Source organism: Mustela putorius, unplaced genomic scaffold, assembly GCF_011764305.1.
Source record: "Mustela putorius furo isolate JIRA1106 unplaced genomic scaffold, ASM1176430v1.1 tig00003871_pilon_pilon_pilon, whole genome shotgun sequence".
NCBI classification, from domain to species: domain Eukaryota; kingdom Metazoa; phylum Chordata; class Mammalia; order Carnivora; family Mustelidae; genus Mustela; species Mustela putorius.
In genome coordinates, this window is record NW_025422023.1 from 4,139,768 (window position 1) to 4,165,277 (window position 25,510).

Consider the following 25,510-nt stretch of genomic DNA (forward strand, 5'->3'; position numbering starts at 1 on the left):
ATCTCCTCTTGTACCCTATCTTGGTTTACCAATATGGATGATGTTTATTGGGCTTCTTATTTAAAAACTTTTCTGAGGCTTCTCCCGTGGTGGCCTGTTAGATTTACAGTGTTGGGTACTATGGAAATATCTTAGAATCTAGATGCACAGTGGGTCCGTGGGAACAGAAAGATTCTCACGCATAGAAAGCTCCATAAAACATCTACAGCATTGTCTTAGGTTGCTTGGAGAAACTGCATTCATATTCATAATGTATTGCATAATTATGAGATCCTGATTTTCATATTTCCCAGTGTGCCTTTTCAGCTCTGCTGTATTACCAAATTAAAGAAATCAACACAACTTTACAAAATTAGAGTGTTCTGTTTTGAATGTTGCAGTTTGACAGTACTCTATTTTTAATTTGTTCATCATTGATCCTAATAAAGACAAACTGTCATTGTAACCATTGCCTGGAATGCAATACATTAGTTTTATTGCCTCTTTAACAGCTGCTCATGTGTCGCTTCCTCTGTCATTCAATGATGATGTGTCCTTTTCTGTACCCAGTGCCAGAAAATCTGGGAAAGCTCACAGCACACTTTCATACGAACTGGGTTAAGTAAAGGGAAATCTAATTGTATGTCATTATTGTACTTCTACAACTTGCTACACAAAAGGAACATACATAAGGAAAGCACTTTATTATATGTGATGACTAAGTGAGGAATGAATATTACACTTTTTTTACTGGCTTTATAATTTTTCCCTTTCACCTAAACTCTCTGTGTCTCACTTTCTTCATACAGAAATTGAGAACGGTAGAAACTGTCTTTCTTTCTTGTCTCTATGAGGATCACATAAGCAAACTTTATATCCCCAGCAAAGATATGCAAGGCTATCACCTACCCATGTAATATTTACAACAGTGCCTTAAATCTCAAATTAATGCGTATGATAGCTTAAAATTTCACCTTTTTTTTAAAAAATATTATTTTGCCAAGGAAATTTTGCTTGTTTATCTGTACCTATACATGGGGATCTCCTGAGAGAGAGCCATGGAATCTGTTGGGATCTAAGTTGGGGGCGTGATAGGCAGCACTGTGCCCAAGATTAGATAGGAACCCAGCAAAGAAAACCAGTGATGTGGCCGACAAGAGGTTGTTAAAGTGGGGTGCGAGATTTGCCTTCTTCCTCAGAATGCTCTTTTTCCCACGATTCGCCTGTGATGGTTAAATGTGCTGCTTAAACTTCCTTCTAGGGGGCAGCAGTGCCCTGGAATTTTGCCAATATTCCTTTGTCTCTAAACTTAGTTCAGAGAGTCTTCAAAGGAGCAACGTGATAAGAAATAAATGTGCTAATTTTCTTTGCATACTGATATTAGAAAAAGGTAAAAGTGTATGCAACGTTGTTGGGAGGAAGGGTTCTCAGAGGTCATTTATAAAGAAAACATGAAAAACGGTACAGTAAGAGATAATAGATTACAAAAAACTATATAGAGGAGAGAATCACTCATTTCATTCTTGAACACAGAGTTTATTTTTTCTATCAAACTTAATATATACTTTAGTGCTATTAAAATTAAGGCTATTAGGAAAAATTTTTGTCTATTTAAATGTTAAAAAAAATTTGGGACATAAGTTTTTAATCATGTGAGAATTAAAATCTTCTGGCTTTATAAACGTTTTCTGAACAAAACACTTCTCCAGAAAGTGCAAATAATACTTTTTGGGGGAAATTCAGATAGACCTAACTTTTAGGCCTTCTTGAATTAATTTGGTTTGTTAGAAGTATGTATTGAACCAATGATTTTTATTCTGAATGGGGACTATAATTTTTAAAACAACTCCAAGTACTGAGCAGAAGTGAGTTCACAACTTTGGGCACATTTTCTAATCCTTTACTGGTTAGACATTAAGCCATTCTAAATCTTAACACCAGGTTGTACATGAATTTTTATTTCTTATCTCACCGGGCCATATTCAATTACACCTCTAATTATAGGAAGCTTGTTAAAAGTTTGAAAAGTTTTCTTTTATAGTTTTGTGTTGTGATCCCTTTTATCATTATCTTCTAGACTCTGATCCCAAACTTTTAGGATAGGGGGTTATGTACTGAGGGCATGACGATTCAGATGATTTTGCTCATCCAGCAGGAGAAAGACGGTGGCTTCATCAGCTATTAAAAATTAACCTACAATGTATTTCCTTTTTTAAGATCATTATTATCTGGATGGAATGAAGAGCTCTCTCACTTTACATCCTGTTTTAAATCAAATGTTCTCTTCATGATTTGTCCTGAATTTTTATTTAACAATACTTCAGAATTATCATGGGGGTGAGAAGAAAAAAAAAATACTGGTTGCCCAGGGCTCTATACTATCTGAAATAACTTCGCTTATTATAACATTAAATAAGAACTGCTTAATTGTCATTATTTTGCAGAATATATGGTACTGACATTTTCCCTTTTCTTCAAGGGAGATAAAGTAATAGTCCAAATGGAAAAATTCTTCTCAGAGTTACATATAACACTTTTTTAACCAACTTCTTACTCATCACTCTTAATTGCCAAATCTTAGAGCTATGAAAAAAAATACATTGCCACTAATAATATCATGAAATCTGATATTATTTATCTAGAACATATTCACTTTTTAACAGTTTTCTTCACTTAACATTTGGCAAAAGAGAGCAATTATGCTGGAGAAATTTAAATATCCTTCAGATATACTGTCCTTTTTTTTACATTTCTTGTTACTTATTAAAAAATATTTTATATACTATTGATGCAATAGGGTGACACTTTTAAGATAAATTCAGAAATGCCCCTGGAGTATCAACCATTGGATATGAAATGTGAAATTCTATCACCCTGATATGAACGACTGCTACCATAATCACTGGCTGCTCTTTTATTAGGTTTTTTTATTAATTAAATGTAAAGTCTACCATTGGCCTTATAAAACTGCTCATCTGTTTTCCTTTAATTTCAAATAGATTAAAAGTAAGATTTGGTGTTAATTAAAACTTAGAATTTATGGGGATTTTAATTGCAAACAGCATTTCAGTGGTGAGCGGTGTAGATGACTATTAGTTCTATTTGGTAATAAACATGGTATTGAACAATGACAGGATGGAAAATAAGTTATGGAAGAAAAGTACACCACCCTGGGTTCTGTTGTCCATGGGTAGCCTGAATCCCATCTAGGTGGGAGCAGATGACGTTCGGGAAACTCAGCAGCTCAGGATCTCCTTGGTGAGTTTTCCATTTTTACACTGCTATCTGCAAATACCACTTCTATTTTAAAAAAGTGGATGAGTTTAGGAACAACAACAACAACAACAAAACATCATCAGGATTAATCGGTTTAGCAGAAATACTTTGATATCATATTCTGTAAATATGATCACATCTGCCTGTCTCTAAGTTGAAGCTAGGTTAATATTGGTTAACTATATATGATGTCCAAGAGGCCCTGGGAAGTTCCGCACTTTATTATTTATTATCCTAACCAGAGCCTGTTGCAAATAAATAAATGAATGGCTATCTTCCTGTGGCGACCTGTAGCAGAAGTATTTTCCAATTAACATCTTTGCATGTTCTCCTTTGGCATCACTTAGGTTTAGCTTTGTCACACTGGGCTTCTAAGGGGAGCTCTATCTTTGCAGCCCAGGCTACATATGACAAGATTAAACTGGCAAACTGTACGGTATAGCTCTTGTGTTCCTGGCAGTGCTAGCTGGGCGAATACCTCTGAGAGAAGACTCAGCTGTCACTCAGTGACCCATTAACACTACTGTTCCATCCTGCAGTGTCATTTTTCTCATTCTCATGGAGATAATGTTCCCTGGAGATGTCCCATACCTGCAGGAATGAAAGAGAACAGCAGAGAGAGGCTAACTATCAAAGAGTGAGCAAATAACACAGCAAGACCATGAATTCCAACAGCAGAATTTTAAGTTGAACGGAAAGATGAGGCCCATTATAATGGCTGGGTTGGGAAGGTGGGAGGCGGGGATCAAGTTTTAAGGGAGATTGTAACTTTTTAACGAGCTATTTTCTACTTCCTGCCCCAATGTCAAAAGAAGTGTTCAAAATAACACTTGCAACCAGACATAGAGAAGCCAGCTGCTTTGAACATGTCATAGGGAAATTTGGGTAAGCTTTTATTTACCAACAGGGATTTTGTATTTTATTTGTATGTTTATTTATAAACAGGCAGTGAATATAAAACAGAGGATGCATTGAGGTAAATTGCCAGATCCCTGGATATGGGGGGCTTATTGGGATACAAAAATCACCTTCCCAGCAAAAGCAGGAAAGAGGAAAATGATATGTGATCTTTGTAACCATAGCCTATGTAACCATAGGCCTTGGACTTCTTTTGTCCTATGACTGAACTGGTACCAGTGACTTAAGCAAATGCTATTGCTCTCTTTCAGGGCAAACTGTATTTTGTTTAGTGGATCACTTTATAAGAAGTTTCACGTTCCAATATTTACTATAATGAGGTATTATAAGAAAATGCTTCTCAATTTCCTGGACTAAAACTCACTCAATTTAGCAAAATGCAAAGCAAAATGCAAATCACCTGCATCTTGATGTTTTCTATGGAAACCTGTTGAGGACATTACAAGGAAAAGACAAAAGTAAATTAGAAGATAGGGGTAAAAAATGGGAAGGATTCAGGATTATAAAACAAGGAAATGTGCCATATCAATTACTTATTGTTACCATCATCTGCATCTCAACCCTGCCGCCAATCTTACCATAATCAGCAAAACTTATTGGTTTGACTGTTATTCTCTGGCTGGGGTTTATGTATCATCACCTGCTTCTCCTCCTCCTACCCTCTGCAGGTGAAACAGGTGCTAGAAGCCATAGAATAAATGTGCCACATTATTTCGGAGCACCAGCTTTTCCATAAAAAGTGTGTATGTTTTTAAAAAATATGGGGTCGCCTGGGTGGCTCAGTGGGTTAAGCTTCTGTCTAGGTTCAGGTTATCATCTCAGGGTCCTGGTATTAAGTCCCAGCCCAGGCTGGGTGCTTAGCGGGAAGCCTGCTTGTCCCTCTCCCTCTGCCCCTCCTCATCGCTTGTGCCTGTTCTTTCTCTCTCTCTCTCAAATAAATAAAATTTTAGAAAAAGTTAAATATGTAAATTACAAATAATTTGCATAAATTTATTTTTACATTAAAAATAAAGATGGTATATTATGGAATAGGATAAAATATTCATACATATTCTAAAAACTTTTTAAAAGACTTTTTAAAAATGATTTATTTGAGAGGGAGAGCAGAGTGAGTGAGAGAGAACATAAGTGGGGGTGGGGAGGGGGAGAAGAAGGAGAAGCAGACTCCCCGCAGAGCAGGAAGCCAGAGGCAGATTCCAACTGGATCCCAGGACCTTACAGACGCTTAACCAACTGAACCACGCAGGCATCCTATTTAAAAGACTTCAAATACTGTTAAGAATATCTTTTACCTAACCTGTCAGAACCTTTGTGTGCCTTAGGGACTGCCTTTGCTCCTCTGTTCCATTGTTAACAGGGTCAGAGAAGGGACCCCGGGTATTGTGTTTTAGCAATGAATATGGCACTACTTAGGATTGGGATGTTGTCCAACCAAGTCTTTCAGGAAACGAAGCGACCTTATTCTTAATTACAGTTGGAAGGCGCTGTAAAAATCATTCCGTCAGGGTTGGCCGCTCCGTGACTCGGCCTGGAGTGACGTGGCCTTTGTCACTGGCGCGGTCATTGTGTCGCGGAGAGCGTTCTGGCTTAGAAGGAGGCTCCGGAGGGGACGTGCGCAGCTTGGTGTCTGGGCAGCTGAGAGGCGCAGCCACCACCCTGGTCCACACTCCATGAAGAAGATACTCACCGCCACGGTCTCCCGCGTGTGGTCTGGGGTGGCCCAGAAGCCCGCTAGCAGAGTGCTCGTGGCATCCTGTAACTTTTCAAAAGATGCTACATTTGAAATTAAGAAATGTGACCTTTATCGATTAGAAGAGGGTCCTCCTGACACAACAGTGCTCACCCGGGAGGATGGGCTTAAATACTACAGGATGATGCAGACTATTCGCAGAATGGAATTGAAGGCCGATCAGCTGTATAAACAAAAGTTCATTCGTGGGTTCTGTCACTTGTGCGATGGTCAGGAAGCTTGCTGCGTGGGCCTGGAGGCTGGGATAAATCCCACGGATCATGTCATCACATCCTACAGGGCTCATGGCTTGTGCTATACTCGCGGACTTTCTGTCCGATCAATTCTCGCAGAGCTCACAGGACGGAAGGGAGGCTGTGCTAACGGAAAGGGAGGGTCTATGCATATGTATGCAAAGAACTTCTATGGGGGCAACGGCATCGTTGGCGCCCAGGGACCCCTAGGAGCTGGTGTCGCCCTGGCCTGTAAATATAAGGGCAAAAATGAGGTCTGTTTGACTCTCTACGGGGATGGTGCTGCGAATCAGGGCCAGATAGCCGAAGCTTACAATATGGCCGCTTTGTGGAAATTACCTTGTGTTTTCATCTGTGAGAATAACCTTTATGGAATGGGCACCTCTGCCGAGAGAGCAGCAGCCAGCACTGATTACTACAAGAGAGGAAATTTTATCCCTGGACTAAGGGTGGATGGAATGGATGTTCTATGTGTTCGGGAGGCAACTAGGTTTGCAGCTGACTACTGCAGATCTGAAAAGGGGCCCATAGTGATGGAGCTGCTGACATACCGTTATCATGGACACAGCATGAGTGACCCTGGAGTGAGTTATCGTACACGACAAGAAATTCAGAATGTAAGAAGTAAGAGTGATCCTATTATGCTCCTCAAAAATAGAATGGTAGACAGTAAGCTTGCCACCATTGAAGAATTCAAGGAAATTGATGTGGAAGTGAGGAAAGAAATTGATGATGCAGTCCACTTTGCTACAACTGATCCTGAACCAGCTTTGGAGGAATTAGGTCATCACATCTACTGCGATAATCCACCTTTTGAAGTTCGTGGTACAAGTCAGTGGATCAAGTTTAAGTCTCTCCCTTAAAGGGAGACTTTATAAATTTATTTTTAGTCCTTCAAAGGAATGTTCATGGTCCACTCTGGGAAACTGCATGACTAATTTTGTTAAGCAGGAATAAAACCCATTAAATAAAAGTCCTGTAAACTTTTATTAAAATAGAGATCAGTAAGAGGTTATTAAAAGAGATTAAAAGAGAACATTGACAAATGTACATTCAATTACAAGGGATATTTCACTTGTACAGTATTGTGTTTAAAGAACTCAACAGTTAATCATTTACTGTTACTAAAAGGTAAACTGAGGCACATTAAAATTTTCAAGAGTTTGAGCATGCAGGGATTGGAATCAGGCAATGCCAAACCAAAGATGATTAGAAGTGCTCTGGCAACAGGAGCTAGGGAAGGCATTTTTATAGGGAAGCAAAGCCAGGAAATTATTTTGTTGGCTATAACTCTCAGCTGTTGCCAAGAAAACCTAACTACCTGTTTGTGATTGCTTTATTCTTATGTTTCATTTTCTCAATTTGAGTGCATTGACTCTTGCTTAGGTTTTGGTTTATTTACGCAAGATAACCTATAAGAGGCAGAAAGAGTTTCAAGCCACACCCAGCTATCAGGCTCCCTACTGCTATGCAATTTACTATAGTTTGCTTGAATTAGCCTACTATGGCCTACTATGATAGTGTGCCTGTACACACATATGCAAACATATTCAATATTGATACTGAAGCCAGCAAACACTATTTCCCAATGAAACATGATATACAACAAGGTGAGGTGCAGGGTGGAGATTTCTTCATGTTGTACTTTAGTGCAATGTTTTTAGCATACCAATACAAAAGAAAAAAAAAAAGAATCTAAGGGAAAACGCATTTTGCTTTACCCTTCAAGTTAAAGCTATTTATTTTTTAATCGTACTATCATGTGCTCCATATTTTAAAGAACTTGGTGAATTTCAGACTGGAAAATGAAGAGGTATGGTGATATCAAAAGGGATAAACAAAGAAGTGATATGACTAAAAAGTTCAGTGCTTGCTTTGGTGGCACATATACTCAAATTAATAAAAAGTTGAAAGTAAAAGCTGCCTTGGCCAGAACTGAACATTCACAGATCATTTTTTCAAAGGAGAATCTAATCTGGATCATCCAGGTTTGCTTTTCTCTATAATCCAGTACCATGTCAATTAGCAAGATATGATTTTGTGAAAGCATTTTTACTTGGTTTGATTTGAGTAATGACCAAAAGTCCTATTGAATGTGATGTTCACTGTATCTTGTTTCTCTGAGATAGTCTTATTGAAATCAGATATCAGACTCTGCCTGTGATCTAAGAAATAGTTGGTAGAAAACATCGAAAGAATCAGCTATTCAAAGTTAAAACACATCAAAGAAAAAAAATAGCTATGCATCATGATAGGTGTTAAGTAGACTTATTGTGATGATCCTTTCATAATATATACATATATCCACTTTAGGGTACAGGTTGAAACGACACCTCCTCGTACTTCCCTGCCATCTTGTCTCTCCTATATACATATATCCAATCATTTATTGTATACCTGAAACTAATATCATCCTATATTTCAATTATATCTCAATTTGTAAAAAAGTTAATTTTTTTTTTTTACTGTACAACACCTACTTCTACAAATAAAAGCTAAATACTTTCTAAGAACTCTACAAGAAAATCAAAGCTTAGAGACCTTGAATGTATGAATATATGTATACATGTGTGCAGGCTTAATCTCCATGTTTAAACAAGACAACCTCAGAAAACCGAGAAGAGTGTTGGTTGGTTATAAATCAAGAATATTACCAGCCAATATATTTTGTGTATGCTGCTTCAATTCAGAGGTACCTTGATTCGATCCTTTCCATTAAAAACAAGTATTTCATATTACCGTCAAAATAATCACATATTTTGTAAGACAAATCATTCTTCTACTCTTTATTTACTTCAACATATTTGTTTCCATAAACTTATAAGTGGAAGATAAGTTCTTCAAAACATTCTCTCTATATACTATATAGAAATTTTTAAAGTTTGCTTATATTATGGATTATTTTAATACCAGTAAAAATTAAGCTGCAAATAATTGGTTAGAGATGCATCCATCACAAAACCAAGATACACAGATAATTCATTTCAGGAAAAAAATCCAATCTTGCTATACTAAAATTATAAAGTACATTTGTCACAATATACATTATCAAATTCCATTAAAGCAGGGAATTTACAATGTTTTCTATATAAAAAAATCCCAAGCTTTTGTGTGTATATTTAGTAACTATAAGCTTATCACCGATTGTGCACAATCTTGGAATGATGTAAAAAAAAAATCCAAAATAACCCCCAAAAAACCCAAGAATAAAAACAAAAATTCCTGTTGTTTTCAGTTAGGTCAAACAATAAATAATAGTAATTACTTATCAAGCTATAAATCAGAGAGGTGTAGAAATGCAGCAGCTAGATTTCATTTCCTATCTACAATATGACAAAACTTAGTCTATTTTTTTCACCCATTAGAAGGCCTAATAAGCCATGATGATCATAAGAAAAATTTTACTGTGGCAACAATACTAGAATACCTGGGAGAAGAAAGAATTCATAATATCTTCATCTTTATTATACTCTATAAAGGTAAAGGATTGTGTGAATATCTGTGGAGTAAAATGAGAAAGGAAGTAGGTTAAGAAAAACATATGAAGGGGTGTCTGGGTGGCTTAGTTGGTTAAGCATCTGGCTTCAGCTCAGGTCATAATACCAGGGTTCTGGAATCAAACCCTGAGTCAGGCTTCCTGGTCAGAGGACAGCCTGCTTCTGCCTCTCCCACTGCCCTTCTCCCTGGTTGTGCTTTCTCTCGATCTGTCAAATAAATACATAAAAAATCTTAAAAGAAAAGAAAAGAAAATATATGAAGAGAATACTTTAGTACATAAGAACTGCATTTACTTAAGCATTTGATATTCCTGCCAATCTAGTGCACAAAAAAAACAGAGAAGATATTAGTGAAACTCAGCCTGATAATTTATGTGTGGGAAAGAGGTAGCTTTTAAAAATTGAAATATAAGTTACATACCATCCATCTTTTAAAGGTATACAATCCAGTGATTTTAGAATGTTCACAAAATTATGTAACCATTATCACTACCTAATTCCAGAATATTTTCATTGTCCCAAGAAAAAACCCATACCCATTATCAGTTACTCCTCATTCCCTATCTCTTCATCCATTAGAAAGTAGTAATCCACTTTTGGTGTCTGGACTTGGGTATTCTTCACGTTTTATATAAGTCATAAAATACATGCTCTTTTGTGTCTGCTTTCACTGAGCCTAAGGTTTTCCAATTGTTGCGATAGCATACATTGATACTCTTTTTTATGACTGAACAACATTCCATTTTATCGATCCATTCATCATTTGAAGGACATTTGGATTTTTTCCACTTTTCTGTTATGAATAATAAAAGCTCATGTTGATGAGAAAAAGTTCCGTCCTTTCCTTATAAAGACAAGTACAACAGAAATTTTAAACGCATTAGGCGAAGGCAACAGAATTCTTATGCTATAATCTCAATTAGAGAAAATAATTTGAAGACATATAACATTTTAAGCTTGAATATTTATCAACTTCTATAATCTATTCTTTTTTTTTGAGATTTTATTTATTTATTTGACAGACGGAGATCACAGAGAAGCAGGCAGAGAGAGAGGAGGAAGCAGGCTCCCTGCTGAGCAGAGAGCCCGATATGGGGCTCAATCCCAGGACCCTGGGATCATGACCTGTGCTGAAGGCAGAGGCTTTAACCCACTGAGCCACCCAGGTGCCCCTATAATCTATTCTAATTAGATATTGATTTAACAGACTTTAATTTTTAGAACAATTTTAGAGTTACAGAAAAATCGAGAACAATGTACCGATTTCCCATATGCCTTATACCTAGTTTCCCTTATTACTAGCATCTCCTAATACTATGTGGTAAAGAAAGGGTTATTTCAGTAGGCCTAAGTGTCTCAAAACCTGCACATCCCAGAGAAAGATGTGCATACTCCTGAGAGATAACTTCTGAACCCCTGGAATATTCTGCCTGATAAGAATGTTTTTGTATGCTTAAGACCTTGGGCCATGCTGTACTAGTTTGTCCAGATAAGTTTATCTTAATAATATGTTCCCATGTTATTCCACTGAGACGAGATAACTGAAAGCTTATGCCTAGTTTCTCTTAGAATTTTCTCCATGTGTCTTTTACCTTTGGTGATTTAGATTTGTATCTTTTCACTGTCATAAACAATAGCCATAAGTATAACAAAAAAATCAAGTTTTTTTAATGATACATAATATAACCTTATATATAGAAGAGTAGTCTCAGAAATACTAGATTGCTAGTTCAGGATCACATAGCTATTGATCAGAGTTACTTTTTTTTTTTTTTTGCTAGGCTGCTTTGGAGTGCAAGACAATATGCTTAGCGTTTTACGTATATTATCTCACTTAATGTTTGCAATATCCACACAATATAAGTATTTTAATCTTCACTTAGAGAAGAGGAAATTAAAACTCAAATTAAAATAAATTGCTCAATTTCACAATTTATATATGATGGAGACTGGATTCAAAACCAGGCAACAAAGTCCATATTTTGAAAAGCACATTTTTGTACTGCTTTTAAATCATTGCTTCTAATAATACTTAACCAAGCAATAGGTAAAAAACAACAAAACAAACAAACAAACAAAAAACCCAACCAAACACATTAATAAGTGAATGAATGGAATTAAACTAAAACCAAGGGATTTTATCAATTACTTTAATATGAATTCAGATTTTTAGGCTTAGTATAGAAACACAAAAATAAAAATAGAGAGGGAAACATACAGAGAATAGAAATTAAGGCAGATTAAAGATAGTCACATAGGGCACCTGGGTGTCTCAGTCTGTTGAGTGTTGGACTCGGTTTTGGCTCAGGTCATGTTCTCAGGGTTGTGAGATCAAGCCCTACATTGGCCCCACACTTAGCATGAAGCCTGCTAAAGATTCTTTCTCTCCTTAAAAAAGAAAAGAAAAGAAAAAAGAGACCCATTCTCTCCCTCTCTCTCTGCCTCTCCCTCACTGCTTTCAGCGCTTTTTCTCTCTCTCTCAAAAAAAAAAAAAAAGATTTTCACAAAGTCACAGATTCTGTGATATTCTTCTCATCCCATTGAGTAGGGGGTCTATTCCTTTCCCTTGGATATATCACTGCAGAGGTCCACAATTTAGAAGTAGCAAGAGGGGGAGAGATGTGTCTCCAATAGAAATAAGGCTAGAAACAAAATTAAAACTGTTCAGCATGTATTTTCCTACCATCTGTGGCTGGTTTTGAGATGAACTAAAGTAACTGCAATGTTGGATTTTGAAGAAGTCATAGTAAAACAACCACAGGTCAAGCAACACACTGAAGGGTATAGTTGTAATTTCACTGCCTGAGGCTTGTCTTGAATCCAGATGGAAGTTTTTCAGTTGATCAGTGAGTATCAGGCCTTGATGAGTCAAAGCCAGCACTTGAAATGCCAAGGTAATGTGTGAGCAAGTCGTTGGGAGTTCAAAGCTATTCATGTCTCCTCTATCCAAGTAGTAGAGAGAAATCCAAGCTGCTGGGGGCTCAGGATTATAGAACCTGAGATGCAAACCTGGAATGAGGTCAGGAACTGGGCCAAATCAGTAGATATAGAAATGGAGAGAGACAGAAGACTAAAGGAGAGGCCAGGGGATTGGGGTAGAAATATGTAACATATACAGACAAGGGAACTAGAAGCAATAAGTGTGCATATTGATGAACTCTGTATTATCATGGAAATTAACATCTATTGGATGAATTGAATCTGTAGCATCTCATGTACTGTTTAGAACCTAATGCATCTTATTTAGTATCACTGGGTCTTAAAGCAGCCCTGCCTTTATATGACATGGAAATAAATTATAGTGAGGACTTTTGTGTCATTGAAGTCTAGGTTCAAGTCATGGCCCAGCTGCTGATGAGAAATGGTACCTTGAGAAAGTGACTTAACTCTTTACCTCCACTTCCTCTGTAATACTACTGATCCATGTGACTTTTGTAAAGCTTAAATGAAGAACAGGAAATGAAGTAATATCTAACTAAGTTCCAGGTACACCTAAGATGATCAATAAATAAAATTTCTGAACCATAGGAAGAGAGAACTGTTCACTGAGAAAAAGGACAAAATTTTGAAGAGACTATCTCATCTGAAAGCAACAAAAAGTGTCTTCAATTTTATCGAAGTAGCTAGGTGTAAAGATTGCAAAGCTAGTGACATGAGGATATATTTTCACAAATTCAGCCAGCCTTTGTTTTCTCGTAACCTTCTCTTAACTAGTAATCCTTGGGCAGCATTTGATACAAGAAGTAGTTTTGAAGTGCCAGCAAGGTTGGAAAGAAGATGATGATGTAGTAATGAAATTCCCGTTTGCTGCCAAATCGTGTTCAGGATCGGGGTCTTTGGGTATTCCAATTACACTAAAACATGTGGATATGGTGCAGATACTACTTTGTTAGACTTAGATCTGGGGAATTCAGACTTTTCCATTGTATTATAGATGACTATGGATATTCTCAGACTAGCAATTCCTTCAAAATTAGCCCCACTCTTTTTGTTGTAGATTCCTTTAAAGGAATGTTCCAAAATATTAATAATAACAATGATCTGATGAGGCCTGAAACAAAAATCCAGCCCAAACTCTCCATTCAATTAGTATTACAATTTTTTCTCATTGACTTCATTCATGTCTATTTGGTCCATGAGGCTGATTTATACAGCAAATAACAAAGAAGAGAGGTCTCCGTACTGGAATTTGAGAAAGAGAGATGGAAATTTTCTGCCAAGTTTATGCACAGAAAAGAACACAATCAAATTAGGAAATGCTGGAGAGCAACAGAGACAGTTCATACAATACTTTCCTTTTGACAGGCCAATAAATACTCAGGCTGAATAATTTACCAAAAGAAAAAGAGCCCACTCAAACCTCATGACCTTTTGAACAATGAGCAAGAGTTCAATTATCCACAAATGTTCTAGTAGAAGGCAGCTTTCCAGGCTGCAGTGTTATTTCAGCGGTCATACATTAGAATTAGTAGAAGGAGAGTATTGCCTTTGTAGTTTCTGTGTCCTGCTATAGTTTCTGTTACCTTCTTCTACAAAACCTACGGCCACATGAAGTAACACTTTGCCAAAAAAATAACAAAAAAAAAAGTAAGAGGAAGCAATTATTTTAATAATGTTTCTGGCGAGTGTGAGCTATTAGATTTCACTGGAACAGTTTATCTGCACATTACCAGAGTGATATTGTCACTTTAGAAAGTATATAATTTGCTTCCATTAGAGGCTGAGAGTCACTTGCCAACAGGGCCCAGAGAATTTCTCCACCACGGTCCATGTGGGCTGCCTGTTAAAGAGTGAGCAGCTCATCTCTTTCGTGGGATACGCCAAGGTTCCTAGAATGGGAGAGCTTTTTCCATCACTGATATCTTATAAGATCCTACAGCTTCCCTTAGACAAAAGTCTGTAGAAGTCATATGGAATATCACATATTCTGCAACCAAAGCACTTAGAGCCTACTAGCAGTATGAAAGCGCATTATGAACTTAATTCTTGTGGAGGAGACATATTTATTGTGATTGAAATTTAAAGTCAAAAAGCCCTCCTCGGTTCTCTCATTTTTTTTTTTAATAATCTTGTTAACTCTTTATGTGTTTCCTGTATCTTTCTGAATTGTTAAGATTAGAACCAAGATCCCTACAAAAATAAAACCGGCAGGTCTAAAAATTGTAGATACACAGATTCTGTATTTTGACAGGGAGGGATTTCTTATTTACACACTAAATTGTGTTAACCGAGGAAAAAGAGCTGATTTTTTTTTTTTTAAAGATTTCATTTATTTATTGGACAGACAGAGATCACAAATCACAAGTATGCAGGGAGACAGGCAGAGAGAAAGGAGGAAGCAGGCTGTCCGTAGAACAGAGAGCCCAATGCGAGGCTCAATCCCAGGACCCTGGGATCACAACCCGAGCCGAAGGCAGAGGCTTCAACCCACTGATCCACCCAGGCACCCCAAGAGCTGAATTCTTATTAGAGCCGAATCAACTAGATTTTCAAACATTCCTGAGGTCTGATGCAACTGAAGTTGTGTTTTTGCTTGTTTTTGTTTTTCTGTCTGTGTGGTCTTGGAAGAGTTAAATGCTTTCCAAATCATTTGTCACTAGTCTGTAAGAAGGGAAATATCAAATGTCACCATAAGGGTATAAAAAGTCGTAAGATTGACCTTCTGGTAGCACTGTGAGGATTCGAAATAGCACATAGGAAGTCCTTAGTGCTTGGCACACATGAGGTGCTCCAAACGGCAGTTATGTTTTCTCTTTCCCTTCCCTTCTCCTTCTCCTTCATCTCCTATTTTATATTACGTGCTGACTTTTCTTACATATCCTTACAGAGAAACACTCCTGTCTCTTCCCTTTCACAAATGTCATTTAGATTTTGAATCTATCATTCTAAAAGCTTCATCATGATTTTTTATTCAGTGATTCCAGAAACTCACCAAGCATTGGTCTTATTGAATTACACAGGTCATCAGTGGACAATTTAAATGTCACCTGGTCTATAAATTGAGTTTACTGCCTATGTAGTGTAGGCCATGAGTTGCTAGGAGTGTGGCTTGCCTACCTTCATTATCTAGACCATTTATCCACTTTGAGCTGTCCTAGTTTCTAAAAACCTTATCACATTCTCTCTTGTCAAATTTTAGTGCAAAGTGTAGCACTTGTCAGAAAGATGCTATTAGTATGTAACCTTCCAAATCTCTGTGAAATGCGATGAACCTTACATATATGAGCTAATTTAGAAAAAATTGTCATATGCACAATAAGCTTTACATGCACATCAATGTTTCCTTTGAGAATAAATTTGTTCTCCTTATTTCTTAATAAGGAATTTTTTAGTGCTAGTCAAACATATTAAGAAGCAGGTGGCAACATTCTGTCAAATTAAAGGAGCAGCAGTACAAACACTCTATTTATTAACATTATTCATAAAGTTTCTATTGTAAACAGCACTAAACTACTTACTATTCACCATAAGGGTATAAAAAGCGCATTGGAGCTTCAAAATCAATGACATGTTGCCCTCTGCCCAATGCTGCTCTTTGGCAAAGAGAGAAGAAGCTGTTTCTCAAACTCAGCATGCCATTTTTTAATTCACACTTAAATTTCCACTTGAGGAAGCAAGCCAAAACAAACCAGTCCTCCCTGAGATGCACCCTGGGAAGAAGTGCCCTCCCAACTTTAATAATTATCTGAGAAGAGTCTTTCTCCCACTCCCCTTTTCCATCTGAATAAGAGTTGCTTATTAGGACCTACTTGTTTTCTATTCTTCTATTTGCATAATGCACAGATGTCAATCTGCTGGCTCTATTCTTTCCCACAGAATTAGAGTCTTTGTTTGCTGAGTAAGTTGTTTTCTCTTTGCAGCTACAATTAGGGATACAATATATAAAAGTCATAAGATTTAAACAACTATCAGCATTTATTGATTTTTTAAACAACTGTCAGCCCTTAGATTGAGAGATAGATATTATATTTCTGTTAATCAGATCTTGATGAAGACTGCTTCTTCTTTTGTAAATTTACCTATGTGCATGACTGCAAAACACTATGCACATTTGGAAATCTCTATTTAAACATAGAATGACTTGAGGATATGTAAACAGCTGTTACTGTTGCCTGACTCATTACATGTCATCTTTTAAAGCATACTACTGTAAATAGAAATACGTCATTATTAGGTTACCAGAGCTGGGTAATAAAAATTAGAAACTATGGTTTTATAACTACTACAAATAACTTCTCAGTGATTATATGGATATTTAATTGGATTTATTTTCCCTTCTCCATCTGACATTCTGTATAATTCAACTTAATTCTTCAAATACCAAATCTATTTTGTATCATTAATTGTTTTGGCATTTCCTTTTCCTCAATTTCCAAGAAGGTATTTTTCAGAAGAGGATTGTACACAAGGCCGCAGCACTACAAGTGAAAGAGATACATGTTTGAATCACACAGAGTTCCAAAGACAACCAAATATAATTTTACTGCATGGATATAGTAGAATTGAGGAAAAATACTTCTTATCAGGATATTCATCTAACAATAGTACTTTAGGAAGTAAAATATTTAGAAAACAAAATGTCCATAGCATGCAGTGAAAATTTATTCACAAGCATTTCTCTCAAATGGGATTTTTCTGGAGTTTTATTACATTTAAATTTTTCTCTGCTCTTTCAATTTGGGTTATATGTGGTGTAGATTCGTTCACCCAGCAGTTGATGATTAGTTTTTGAACAGTGAAGTGCATGCAAAATTTACTGCATTTGTTCATCTTTGTAACAATTTTGGACGAGGTTCTTGGAAATGTAAGTCAAAATTTACACCCATATGTCATAGCATGGTCTTGTAAATATAGTTAAATAATAGTGAACATAAATTCTTAAGTAAGGTGCATTTTTTTGGTCAAGATTTAGAACTTGTTTAATTCATTTTTAGAATAAATTTTATTTTAATGTCTAGAAAATATAACTTGAATTGTTACCTAAAGAAAAAAGAGGTCTCTGGTAGTAAACACATGCAATCACTTTTATGGTTTCCATTTTTCTGGAAGGTGGCAAATATATACAAGAAGCAAGCAAATAATAATGTTGCATCATCTTTCCACTTTTTATATATGTTAATCATTTATACACACAAATGATATAGAAATCTGGGTTGATAAGGCTCTATTATGATTAGGGAGTATTAGAACAGCTGTGTCTTACCAAGAAAATTCTCTTGATTTCTATCTTATGACTGATCAGTTATGATTTTCATGACCCTCCAAAGTCTTGAACTGAAAATTTCTAAGGCCTCTTGGAAGAGATGTAGTATTCAAACCAGTATAGGTAACATAACGGTAGTCACAGGATTAAAAAAAAAAAAAGTGGTAGGTTTGACTATATCCAATTTCTGCTTTCCTTTAACTATGAATAAACTAAAGTTAATTATAAGAAATATTATATAAGAACCAAGCAAAACAAGTGTATTTATTATCCTCAGCACAGAACACATGAGAGTAAATAAAGCAAATATATAGTTACAAGAGGAGGGAGAAAAATGGATTTGTAGATTAGAAAATGAAAAATTACTCTTAGGTAAAACCATCTTTCTCCACCTTACTTTCCCTAAAGAGTTCCATAGAGGAACTGAGAATAGATTTCTTTTTCTTCCTTTATTGATAAAGATACATATTGTTTAAAGATGAAAGAGAGAATCACAGAAAAGAATGCCTAAGGCTATTTTATTTTAACCATCATTAGTATGTAGTAGTACCAGAGGCAACTCAGCAAACCACATGCTAGAAAATCATGTATGGAAACTCATATTGTCTTTTTTGACATAAGGATTTTAAACTATTCTTCCAATTCAGTAATTATCATTGGTAGTAAATGTTATTGATTTAAATTAGACTTCCCTCCATACTGATATGAATAAATGTTTGAATAAGCAAAGAAATAAGCAAACAATAAAGAATAGACACATCTTCCAAGCAGAAAAAGTATAAGTAATCTTCCGTAGGTGTCTACTTTCAAGTAGGTAGAGCAAAACTCCCAAATTCTTCAATACAGGTTATGCACAGTAACTTCTTTCAAAATAGTGGAGGGTGGAAATAAGGAAGTGTAGTAACTCAATAATGGAGAAACATGACAAATACCACCTAATTCAAGTGAACAAGGTCAACATCAACAATAAACAATCTTGTTGAGAGTATATGCCCCTGATATGCTGTGATGGAAATGGCTCTTCAACCTCATGGTCTTTTCCCCAAAACATGTAAGTCCAGACTAATTATGAGAAAGGCATTAAATATCTATTGAGGGATGCTATACAAAATGTCTGATTAGTACTCCCCAAACCTATCAAAGTCATCCAAAACAAGGAATGTCAGAGAACCAACCAAGAGGAGATTACAGAAACAAGTTAATTAAAGCTTTATAGAAATTAATGCTTATTAATGCCAAAATCACTTGCTCATATCCCATCTTTTTTAGAAGGGAATTATGTTAATTTTGGATATAATGATAAATAATTCTAATACTTTGTATCAGTAGTTGATTCAAGCTAATTATGGCTTACCATCCAACCTGATTTCACTTCTTTATTTGATTGGATGCAATAGTATGAATTTTGAATAAAGAAAAAATTAAACATTCAAAATATTTAATCTTTCATTTACTCTGCAAGACACATGTTACTCTTTCAGTCTAAGTATCAATATTGTAGGGAGTGCTCTCTTTTCTTAAATGCAAGTTTAATTATTTTAAATATTCTGACCCAGTTAGCTCCTTAGTAGTCTGTGCTACTGCACTGATAAATACCACAAAGTGTGTAACTATCATTCCTGTGTGTTCAGATGATGGATTTGCTAAATTGAGTATTTTATTTTTATAAGAATTTTATATTGATAACATGTAGCATGGAATTTTTTAAAGTAAATTAACAGGATACATTTTAAGTGAAATGAGAATTTCATTCTCAGTGAAAACAGAGATGAAACTTATTTATGTTTTTAAAAGAAGCTGAGTAAATCATAGTCCAAAAAAGCAAATGGCATTAATATGACAGCCAATTTATTCATGTTCAGATCATGAACACAGAGGAGTATTGAACAAGGAACTATTAGAAAAATTTATATTTATATAAGTTTATATAAATATAAATATAATTACAGGTAATTAATCAAATATTCTGTAAAAACCATTTATCATATCTATCCAAAAAATAAAATTCTAGCTCCAGATCCTGGGCCAAAATTGATACCTGTGTTATTTATTTCTGTGTACCATCTCTTGATAAAGAAAAGAATCTGAGTAGCAGTATCTTATGTGCAATCCTGATCAGGGATGAGAAGAGAGGCCCTGACATTTGCAATACTTCAGTGGCAATTACAGCACAGTTAATATATCAATTTAATTAAATTTCTATAGTGATTCATGACATAAAATATCAAAATAAGTTAACTTGCACAGAAATAGACAAAAGATCAATGCAGTGGGCAGAGATACAATGAATTAAATTAAAGTATAATTGCCATCTACTGAAAAGATTGTGTGCATAAGTGAGTTTTTTTTTTGTAAAGCAATCTCTTAGAAAGACATCATTTAGGGAGGTTAGATAAAATAGATCCCAGAAGGCTCTAAAGATTCCTGAAATCAGCTTTAAAACAATATCTAAATTATTTTTATCTTATTCTTAAAAGAGAAATCAAAGTACGTTTGCACTAAAAATAAATTCTTATTTATTTCAACAAATTAAAAGTCTTACGTTTTACTATGTATAATACGAATTTTGCATTTTAAAATGTGGTTTTCCACTAAGTTTACAATGTTTTTAGATAAACTCATATTACTGAAACATCTTTATGACATAAAATAAATGCTATGTGGCAAAGGAAGAAAGTGTGTGTTAAAGAGAGAAGAGAGAACGTAACCTGGTTGGGGGAGTTTATCAAGTTCTCCATCTTCTCACTACCATTCTGAAGCAAGTACGATCACGGAGTTCTACGGCAATTTGGAAGAAAGGCTGAGGGCCTTCCTGCTAATAAAAGCAATAGGGTTTTCAGTAATTACATGAAGAAAGAAAGGAAATGCTATTCATTTATAGTATCCCAAGCTGATGAAGTGGGTATAACAAATGTGCTGCAAAATTAATAATACGTGCTTTTATATATCCCTGCTTTATAAATAATCAATTTAAAGTAAATTTTCCTTGTGGTGCTAAACACCTTTATCTATAAAGAAGAATGAATTGAATTGGATGCTCACCAAGACATCTTCTAATTCCAACACTTTATAGTTCAATGATGGGAAGATTTACCTAGCTCATTTCCTATGCTAGTAATCTTAATTTAGTTACTGATGGAGTAATTATAAATTTATAAACAAAAAGTATTTTGGCTTACTGAAACAAGTAAAACAAGGTTGTGTGTGTGTGTGTGTGTGTGTGTGTGTACAAATTAGAGTGTGAGCTAGCCTTGTAATCTTCCAGCGAATAAAAAAAAAAAAATGTCAGTAGCTTTGTGTGGACATGTGCTATAGAAATAGGATTACTAAGGATATTTGGTAAGGAAACTTGATATGCCAACTTCAATAATGATCTACTATCTTGAATAACTCCATTGGTAATGCTAAAGGAAAATCATTGACACTAGAAAAAGAGTAAGTATGTAGATAAAATAGAGTCCTATATGCCTAGCAGTTCTACTGAGTCAATTCTCAGTTAAAATTAGGTTCATTTATGAGTAACAGAAAATCTCAAATTGTGGTAGCTTTTTCAAGACAGAAATTTTTTCACTCTCACAAAGTTATTGGCAGACTATGACTAATACGATGGCTCTATTATTCATAGGGACCAAGCTCCTTCTGTGTTCTACCATCTGTAATGCGTGACTTCCCCTTGTTTTGCAAAATATCTCTTCCAGTTCTAGATATCACATCCACATTCTAGTCTTCACAGTAGTTGTGTTAACCATCTTGATTACATTCCACTGGTCACATGTAGCTAAAGAAAAATATACCTTTGGCAGCTCATTTGCCCAGCTTAAATTCATGGGGTCTGTTACTGAGAAGATGATAATAGATATTGGAAGACAAATGCTGACTTCTGCCACTAGTCTACCCTTTGGCACAATGTTCCTGCATGTGTAATATATTCACATCCCCTCTTAAGGTATCTTCTGATTGTAGTTTACCAACTAAAAGAGAAGATATCTTCTCTCAGTACGGAACTATGGAATTGGATTAGAATAGCCTCAGTTAAAAACTTCCACTGAGAAAAGGAAAGAATGTGAAATATCTTGAGGTTACTAGTTCATTCATAATTTTGTGTACTTACTCAAAGTGATTTTTTATTAGTAGATCTTCAAAGTCAGCAGTTTTCAAACATTTCTGGTATAAGGATCCCTTTACATTTTTAGAAGTTAGTGAGGGAAGAAATAAGTTTTTTAAAATATAGGTCATGTCAATCAATAGTTGCTGCTCTAAGAATTAGAACTGAGAAATTTTTTAAAAATACCCCCAAATTTTCAGAATATTTATTAGTTTATTTGAATTAATATCTAACAGATGCATGTTAACATATTTTTTATAAAAAATAAATATTTTCTGAAACAAAAAATAGTGAGAAGAGTGGCATCATTTAAGTATTTTTATATCTCTTTAATGTGTGACTTAATAGAAAGCAGCTGAACTCTGACATCTGCTTCAGCATTTGATGTAACCTTGGTGAAGTGGATAAAGAAAATTTTGCTTTGCATGCATGGGAAGTTAGAAAAGAGAGGACTATTTTAATAGCTTTTACAGAAAATTCTGGATATTCTTTTTTGATGCTACATGAAAACTTGACAAATGCAAGTTTCTTGAAGATTAGTTGCAATGTGTAATCTGAAACAAAGTTAATTTTTCATACTGTTACTTTAAAATCTATTTTCTGTTTTGCACTTTGAATGGAATTTTTAACCATGCATGGATCATTTTGAAAATATTGTTTCCCTAAGTTATTAAAAATTTTCAAGTGTTGACACATTTTGCTATATAATATGAAAAAGAAATCATGTTTGTTAGTATCACCATAAAAAACTCTTTAAGTTTTGGGAAGCTGTCAAATTCAGTGGTGCATATAATTTTTCAAAATTCTAATTTTTGCTTGAAAGCTCAGATTTTATCATTGGCAATGAGTAGTGCCAGGTCAGTTGCTTTCTCTGAAGTGACAGAATCACTTTGCTCATTTTAGAAAATGTATCTCTCAAATATTCAGGTCTGAATAACCATAGCTTGTCTGTCATTCATTTTTCTCTAGTGAAGATAATGTTCCATAGGATAAGATGCCAGTTCAACTAATACAAGAGCTTTTCCCTCAAGACAGCCATTGTACTTCAGTAGGCAACAGAGTGCTTAATGTGTACTTCATAGCTCATTATATAAAATATTGTAATAATCATAAGCTCAAGTAAAGTTTTAATAAAGTTATCAATTTTTAGTGCTTTATCAGGATATTATGGGTGAAACTATTATGTATGCATGATGGAGAGAAATAAAAACTGCTAATGTAGTTTGTTGCCACTGCCTTTATTCTGACAACAGTTTTGCCCATATTTGCTTTTAAATAACCAATGCAAATATTTACACAGTGAAATATTTATACAGGAAAATGATGTCTTAGTATAATGATGAAAAGCATCTTGGCCTCACAAATCCCCTGAAAGAAAATTGGGGACCTCGAACCACACATTGAGAATCACTGTGAGAGGTTAAATAATGTGCACATTTAAACTATGGGTGCCTCCTAGTTGTACAATTATTATTTCACCAAAGTTTTTGGTGTGGCCAGTTTGTCACTCTGACCAATATTAGTATTATTAAAAGTGTAAATCTAGGGGTGCCTGGGTGGCTCAGTGGGTTAAAGCCTCTGCTTTCAGCTCAGGTCATGATCCCAGGGTCCTGGGATCGAGCCCCACATCGGGCTCTCTGCTTAGCAGGGAGCCTGCTTCCTCCTCTCTCTCTTCCTGCTTCTCTGCCTACTTATAATCTCTGTCTGTCAAATAAATAAATAAAATCTTAAAAAAAAAGTAAGTCTATGTCTGATAAGCTTAGGAAAGCTCATTGTCACCTTAATTTCTTTTTACCATTAGTAAGGTTCAGAATAGTTTCATATATTTATTGGTCAATCTGATGTTGTTGCAAGCATAGATGGACTGTTCCATGGGACAGAAGAAAGAGTTTATAAAATGACCTAAATTCATTTGGGAATTCAATTTACAATCAAGGTTGTGTTTCCTTAACAGATAATCAGTTGGGAAAGAGTTAGAAACTTGAATAAGTGACACTGGGATTGGGATAATTGGCTAGCTGTTTGAGAAAATATGGATTTATAATTAATTTATATTTCATATAACAAATTCTGAATGGATAAAAGATCAAGATGTTTTTAAAAATTCAATTCACAAAGTGGAAGAAAAGACTGGATATCCTATTTTCATATTTTATTTTAAAACATCTGTTGGAATATAACACAGGAAAATTAGGCAAGTTAAAGAAAATAAATGATGTAGTGACTACATAAAATTATTTAAATTTCTAAATGGCAAAAGAGCACAAAATAGATAAGAGAAATAATGAAATAAGAAATAAATAGATTTAACATACTGCATAGAATAAATTCTACTTTTTTAGTATATTAAGTGTTATTATAAACGTGTAAGGAAAAAAAAACAGCCTCTTGGAAGAATAGGCAGAAGATATGAAGGTAAGATATTGAAGTAGATCACAGAAACAATTTTATAGCTATTGTATTCTAAGGAGTATTTGAAGTCAAATCTTCCAGCTCTCTCATTATAAATGAGAAAACTGAAGTCTAGGGAGCATAGATAAAAGTTAAATTTCTTTATTCTCTATTAGATCCTTTAACAACTATAACATACTTGTTCAGAAACAATCCCTTGTTTCTGCTAAGTTAGTAAATAACCCAAATTTGATTTGATTCAATTGCATATAAATTTAAATATATGTCACTCTGCAGCTACTCCATGAAAATGCAAATGGCATAGAATGACCTTTAGCTATTTGCAACTGATATATTTTTAAAAATAGATGAACATTAGTCTATTGAAATCAACACCATCTGCTCTTATTATATGGGACCAGATACAGTGGTTAAGAACTCAGGCTCTCAGAACTAACCACTCCTTGGGATCCTGGCTTTGTTAAATACTGCATAACCTAGACAATTTAATAAAACTCTATATACCTCAGTTCCTGATTTATATGTCATCCTGATTTCTAAGGCTATTATAAGATTAACTCATATTTATAAAGAGTTTATGATAATGCATGACATACAGTAAATGCCCAATAAGTGTTAGCTATTATTATTTTCATCATCATTTATAGGTGGGGAGGCACTTTGGGTGACCATTAACAGATTTCTCTTTGGCGTATTGTTGCACTGTGAATTAGAAGTATGTCTTATCTTGTTTTGTTATCACCACAAATGATGTGAATATAGAATTGATTTCTGTAAAAGTCTGTAACTCAGTTATTTTCATAACGTATTAGGTAACATGATGAATGAATACAGGTGTATATTGACAGTAAGAGGTTGGAAAAAAGGAGTTAGGGTCATTTAACGTAATGGAAATTGAGTGAACTTATTTGAATCTTTTGCACAAGGAATAATTTACAGAACCTAGTTCTAAAGCTGATTCAAGAGTGAGTAGAGGGAGTAAATAACAAGCAGGGGGATATAAATCAGCTGATTTCAAATTCAGATTATAACTACACATCCTTCTGTTTGTCCTGCTTATATTTCTCATTGTAAGGCTACTTTCAACTTGACCTTGCTGTTCACTGAAAACTCTTCTAGAAACATTACAAAAGCTGA

The 25,510-nt window shown here is 35.0% G+C and overlaps 1 protein-coding gene across 1 annotated transcript; it reads left to right on the plus strand.

Annotated features, from left to right (window-relative positions):
• The first annotated feature begins 5,756 nt into the window (after positions 1-5,756).
• On the plus strand, positions 5,757-7,124 carry PDHA2 (pyruvate dehydrogenase E1 subunit alpha 2). The gene has a single exon (XM_004756031.2). It carries the CDS (start codon positions 5,844-5,846, stop codon positions 7,017-7,019), a length of 1,176 nt encoding a protein of 391 aa, XP_004756088.1. The 5' UTR covers positions 5,757-5,843; the 3' UTR covers positions 7,020-7,124.
• Positions 7,125-25,510: the final 18,386 nt, after the last annotated feature.